This window comes from Accipiter gentilis, chromosome 10, assembly GCF_929443795.1.
Source record: "Accipiter gentilis chromosome 10, bAccGen1.1, whole genome shotgun sequence".
Lineage (NCBI taxonomy): Eukaryota > Metazoa > Chordata > Aves > Accipitriformes > Accipitridae > Astur > Astur gentilis.
The window spans coordinates 35,897,891-35,904,416 of record NC_064889.1 but is presented as its reverse complement, the minus strand read 5'-3'; the positions used below and the strand labels follow the sequence as shown (position 1 = coordinate 35,904,416).

General features: G+C 36.9%; 1 protein-coding gene across 1 annotated transcript; it reads left to right on the top strand.

Moving 5' to 3' along the window:
- C10H17orf67 (chromosome 10 C17orf67 homolog) lies at window positions 1–6,203 on the top strand. The gene is made up of 4 exons (XM_049811811.1): window positions 1–100; window positions 787–887; window positions 4,008–4,147; window positions 5,672–6,203. Exons 1-3 carry the CDS (start codon window positions 46–48, stop codon window positions 4,122–4,124), a joined length of 273 nt encoding a protein of 90 aa, XP_049667768.1. The 5' UTR covers window positions 1–45; the 3' UTR covers window positions 4,125–4,147; window positions 5,672–6,203.
- The last annotated feature ends 323 nt before the right edge of the window (window positions 6,204–6,526 follow it).

Below are 6,526 nucleotides of genomic sequence, written 5' to 3'. Positions count from 1 at the left end.
CAGCGTTACTCATTTTGGAACAGACTGAGAGAAAGCAGAATCAAAATGAAGAAGTTACTTGTGGTTGTCTTCTTTTTGGTCCTGATGACCACTTTTACAGGTAGGAGTTTATCTAAAACGAACCTACATATGTATGTAGAGCTGCAGAGCATATTATAGTAGTACTAGCATTTTAACCTTGTATTTTAGTATTTTCATATTTCATTTTTTATACTTAACTATTTTTACATTGCAGTCTTCCCATGATCTTATTTTTAACAATTGTGCTCTTGTATTAGATACTTTACTCTGTGCATGACCATACTGTAGTCATTTATTCTAAAACCAAAGAGTTTAATTTTACAAGCTTACTATTTTAATATTACTTTACCAAGGTCCTGCAAGTTAAATGTTCAATGCAATCTCTTCTTTGCAACAAAGTCTAGCTCATTACTTCGAAAACCAATCCTAAACAATAAAGCAACACAGAAAAGCACAAAGAGTTAGAAGAGTTACTAATGTCAGTGGTTAGACAGTGCTGTTATATTTTCTCATTTTAGAGAGTAAAATGAATATGTAAGGTTTGCTTCATACTGGTAGATCTATAGAAAGCACAAGTCTAAAAATGGTTTAAAATTCCACTCATATCTCCTGGAATGCAATATCCCCTGGGAAGGGGCTGTAATGAAAGAACACTTTGTATATAGACAAAAATCAGGTTTGGAGACATTTCATTTTACAGCAGACAGATAAAACATTAACTTTTTTGGCAATTTCAGAACTAATTTCTGCTTTTTTTGTCATTAGACACTTCACCAATTTTGACCGAAAAAGATGCCAAACAGATTCTGAGAACCCGTCGTGAAGACAGACCAAGAAAAGCTGGTTTCCCTGATGAGCCAATGAGGGTGATTTATTATATTTATTTTTAAATTACACTAACAAAAAAAAAAAAAAAAAAAAAAAAAAGACTAACACCACCAAAACTCCCAAAACATTTGTGCTTAGTATTAAATTTCTGTAGATTTAATTCCAAGCAATATGTTATGAATATGACCCTTTTAAGCAGCTGAGTTCTTCCATGGAATATTAAAAAAACCCTTTACATTCTTTCAATTACTGTTAAGTAGCATTCTGTAAGTGCTGACTATTTCTCAGGAAATGTATGCTTGCAGAATGTGGAAATTATTTATCACGGTTCAAAAATGCCGATTAAATTATTGAGAAGAAAGTGGCTTTTCATTTATAGAAATGTGGATTTCATCAGGTTGTTCCTGAAAAACTAAATAACAGGAAATGTCTTCTGCTTACAGTACATTCTGCACTCAAGGCAGAAAGGAGATGTAGGTGTCAGTGGTCACTGTGGAGATTGAGGTAGTTCTGAACTAGCTTCTAAAATCACTTACTTTCATTCACTTATTTATGAATGCTACAGATAGGATGGTTTGTTATGATATTGTAGAAATTTTTAGTTGCTAGCTTAATGCAACAGCATTTTTTTTGCATGCAATATTTACATTTGTTTATTTCTAAACCATATTACAACAAAAGAAAAAATAAAAGAATTAAAGACCCTTCTGTTTTACTTGCTTTGACAAGATGTAACATATAATTCTGCACTTCTCAAGAGGTACTTAACGTATTTTAAAATTACTGCCTTTTGCTTTCCAAAGTAAATAAACTGTGCTAAAATTACGTGGTTCTGAAGAGGCAAAACCCACAGGAGCTAGAAAGCACACAATAGATTGTGCACGTATGATGAATACAAGGGGCTCAGTTTAGCAGGTGCTGAACACTTCTGAACTCGGTAGGACATGAAGAGTGCTGTGTACCTTGCAGGACTGAGCTCAGTGTGTGCCAGGATTGCGGAGACAGCTAGTGGTTTTCCCTTTCCAATGGTTATAGTATACCTGCCAAAAAGAATCCACCTGGTTGTATGCCACTCCTGATGTACACACTCTTTGTCAAGTGTGACAGCCACAACAAATCAAAGCTGTCACAAGGATACCGCACCATGCTTGTTAACAATCTTGTACAACGAAGCCTGTACAACAGCGCGAAAAAAACAGAAGGCACGGGCTTCACCGCTGCCCACAGCATTCAGGATTGGGTTGGTTTCTAAGCTGTTGTTAAATGAGCCTTGTAGTTTTTGCAAATTAGCGGGAATACAGCTCCTGTCTATGCTTACGCTTAATATACCACCATGATTATATAACATGTTATATAGTAAATATAACATATATTAAATACAAAATAAATAAAATAGTAGAGAAGTTGGATTGAGTTAAATCCTGTATTGCAGGAAGTTACATGCATACATACAACACTCTTAGTCTATGGTTTAGTTTTAGGTAGTCCTGTGAGGAGCAGGGAGTTGGACTTGATGAACCTTGTGGGTCCCTTCCAACTCAAGATATTCTATGATTTTAGGTGGGGAATAGAGGGATCCAGGGCCAGAGAAGTGTTTGGTTACTGACCTCTGCTGCTCTGTCCTTGCCACTTTCCATCCTACTAGGATTAGTAGCAAACACTTGTTGAGAAATTCCAACCTTCTTTTTCTTTCTTTCTTTTTTTTTTTTTTTTTTTTTCTGTACAGCAACACTGGCTTTCTGTAAGAAAACCCAAACATAAGACTATTTGTTTTTCTCACTAAATGTCAAGGTTTTCAGTAGAAAAGGAAATAATCTTCCGATAAAGAAACTATCCCCCCCCGCCATGTGGAACATGGAGATTTTGCCTTGTGAATGAAGGTGCGTGGCTGCTGTAACCCTGTGCACAGTTCTATCACTGGCTCAAGGAGAAAAAACGATTTTGTATGGATTCTTTGTAGCAGAATGAAATGAATGCTGGGATGAACCCACCTCTGTTCATCTATTTTAAGCAAAAGCTGTTTGTACTAGGCCAGATCATGCTGAGCTGGGGAATTTAATTTGCAGTTCTTTGAGACACTATTTGACTTCCACAGTGCTGTTTCAGTCAAAAAGCCTGTTAAGTTACAGACAACAAGATCTGCCATCTTTGATTATTTTAAAAATGTCATTTATGTTACCAGCATGTTTTAATCTTACTTTAATCTTACTTTGACCGAGACCCTCTCTTTATCATGTGGCATCTTCTCAGTCATACAGTCCTGTTCTCCGCAAGTTCCTAATGCAATCTCACAGAGGGATTTGAGCCAAGTCTCCCTGTGCTGTGAGGACAGAAAGCACAGAAAAAGGCAGGACACTAATGCTTCCTGCTGGCACCCAGTGTACCAACCCTCTGGTCAGCACAAAGAACAGAGAACTGGATGACAGCAGGAAAACTTGGCCAGCGCAAAGGGTTTACGCTACAGCTTCCATTCCTGCAATGCCTACTGTGCAAAGCAATGGGGGTATATTTTGAAAAAATGTATCTAGTGTTCACAAAGCTTATGAGCCCACATGCACTGGGACTGTAACTTTTAAAAGTAAATTTTGTTCCTGATGGAGGTCAAGTTTTTGGTACACAGCCTACTTTAGTTTGAGAACTTGTTGCTTACACAAAACCCCCTATAAATTAGTATGGGAAATTCAGATTATTTTATGTATCACAGAAAGACCAATCAGCACTGACACATGCTACTTACTAGAACCCGTCAGAGTACTGCCACATGATCCTATAAGGGGTTAATGTTTTTTCAACAGCAGGAATCAATTTCCAAAAGAGGCTACAAAGGACCTATCTGTGAGAATCCTTCTGTATGGTCAGGACCAACAGAGGCTTCTGTGTCAATATGCAAATAAGAAATATGTATTCAGAATTCCTAATTTATGAATATTGTTGTAAAATTCTTGCTCAACACCTTTACTGATCTGGATGATGATGTCACTCATTAAATATTGCTATGTTGGGGCAAGCTGACTAGCAACACCATTTCACTACATTTGACAATTTTAAGGGGTGAATTAATTGCTCTTATATAAGCTGTAAAATTCTTCTGGTTCATTGGCCTGACATTAGACTTGAGTGATTACATAATTAAATTACTTTTTCTTTTCTTCAAACAGGAGCATATGCTTTACCTTCAGCGCTTGGAGCAGAGATCAGAAGAACAATTCCTTGAACACTGGTTGAATCCACATTGCTTGCCACACTGCAACAGGGATTTAGTGCATCCAATCTAATGGTTTTGCCTACCCTGCAATCGGTATATATATTTCTTTTACAGTGCATATTTCTTTCTGCATAACAAAAGGTAGAGCCACAAACAATAAGAGGAGAGAATGGCTGGAGGAAGTACCTTGTGCTGAAAGGTGTCTGGCAACAGACCAGTGCAGGGAACATAAGCGTCCCAGGCATCAACTATGTTACTGTAGTTCTATTTGTGTTAATAAAATATTTGGTTATGCATTTCTCTGCTATATGGACATAAGCTGGTGACTGCACAACACTGTTATTAATGTTGCTTCATATTCCTCCTGTTTCTTTCCTGTCTGCTTGTGTGCCTTTTCCAACTCATATGTTTAAGTCTTGCACTTGTTCACTTAGCTCTCAGTAGGACTGCGGCAGGATTAAACTCCTATTTGTCATCCTTGAAATATTTAAGATGCAGTCTGACCTGCTAGGAGTTGAGCCTGTTCTGCAGTCTCTCAGCTATAATAATCTGCTAGCTGCTGATTTTTTAAATAGAATTCACTATTTAGTGCACATGCTGGTAAACATTAACATAGAACATTTTCACAGAGCTTGCATGGATTATTAGTTCTGTTTATGATTTTCAACATCAGTATAATAGACAGCATCATTTGCTTTATTGCCTCTGTTTATCAGATGCATCACAGAGTTTAACAGGAAAATATGCTTCACAGCACAGCTCAAAAACCAGGCACTACTCACAAGCTAATCGCTGACAAAATGACACATCCCAATAGTACCCAAATGCACATTAGGTTTGTGATACGGTCATCCTTTTTTTCCTTGTGTGTTATGCATGCAGCATCAACATATCACTACATTAAAAACCTGATGTATTGAGGTAAGGAATGTATAGAATTGTAAAATAAACTCTTCCAATTACCCAATAGCCATTTGTGATACCAAAAAAAGAAGATATACCTACTTCTGTGTATTTTTATAACAGGACAAGCCTTCCTGCTTCCATTCCTTAAACAGACAGGAAATTTGTCAACTGGGATAAGTTTGAATCATCACCACAATAGTGATACTATATCACTCACAGTTAACTTTTTAACATAAAAGCTGCAGATTTAATTCCATACTTTCAAAAGCATTTAAGCAGTAGAATACAGAGATGGTGTCTGTCAGGGCTGATCTGTTTCAAAAGACAGAAAGTTTGTCTGCTTAAAATTCTGCTATCTATTTGTACCTGTACATACCTAAATACCTTCGAAAATCTGGATGTCGTGGTAGACTTCAGTGGAGCTATGTTAATCCACAATATGGCAAAGGTCTGAAACTTATTTAAAAACAAAAACATAAAATTCACAATCCTTAGCCCTAGGAGGTAAGTTGGCAGTTTTCAAAAAATCTTCCAGCTGAGACAGTTGAAAGCTGGCTCACTTAGCCATTGTAATTCTTCACAATAGCTACTCACAGGCGATTGTGAAGAATTAATGTTAGAAAAGTGCTTAAATGATTTGAAGCCTTTAATATGTTATTAGTATGGCCAATGTCAGCAGCTTTTTACCTATATTTTCTTTTTTTTCTGCAGATCTCTTCATGGGCACTGAAGAGGATATATACTATGATTGTGTTAAGGAGAGCAAGATTATTCCTGCATTGGCTATGCGCTCATGGTAGAGCTGAGCCTCTTTGCATTACAGTGCAATCCTAGTGACACAGCAAAATTTTCAACTATAAATGGCTAGATATGTTATAGACCACCATATATTTTCTACCAGTAATGACTGCATGCATGCATGAATAAACAAATCGAGGGTTTCCTCAGTTTCTGAGGTATGGGCAAGAATAAATCACTGGTTAGTCCTAGAGTATGCTTTTTAAGGGTACAGCTTTAGACTGTCTGAAGCAAAAGGAACTTAAGAGGGAGAGGTCCATAGAAAATTGGAGAATATAAACATGAAGAGAAGGCCAGCTTTCTGGATTTTGGAGGAATGCTTAATTACAGTTTTCTAGGTTAAATAACAATGTTGTATGAAGACATAACATTTATGCAACACTAATCTATGTTTAATTGCCTGATGAGTACTTCATGTATTGTTTCATAATAAAAGCTTGATACAAATCCATTTTCAGATTATATTATTATTTAGTCTCCCATACTATATGCTGACAAAAATCACTAGAAGTGAGGCTTAGTATCATGAAGTACTAAGGAAACGTCAGAGGACTCTCTAGGATCAGCAGCTGGGAAGCACTATGGTGCGGTCTAATAATTTTGTAGTATCTCTGCACAACTTTTCCATTTCCTTTACAACTCTCCCAGGCCAGGCACACATATCCAGCTGTTCCTCTTCTGCCTGCGTGCCTTTATAACTTATTCCTTGGTATAGAATATCTTGTACAGTCAAATGGCAGATATATGATATCTGCAAAACATCATGAA

Excerpts from the sequence above, each read along its gene's own strand:
- C10H17orf67 (XM_049811811.1), top strand. The coding sequence starts at position 46 with ATGAAGAAGTTACTTGTGGTTGTCTTCTTTTTGGTCCTGATGACCACT. Across the intron at positions 101-786 it reads CCTGATGACCACTTTTACAG|ACACTTCACCAATTTTGACC; the intron begins GTAGGAGTTTAT and ends TTTTGTCATTAG. Across the intron at positions 888-4,007 it reads TCCCTGATGAGCCAATGAGG|GAGCATATGCTTTACCTTCA; the intron begins GTGATTTATTAT and ends TTCTTCAAACAG.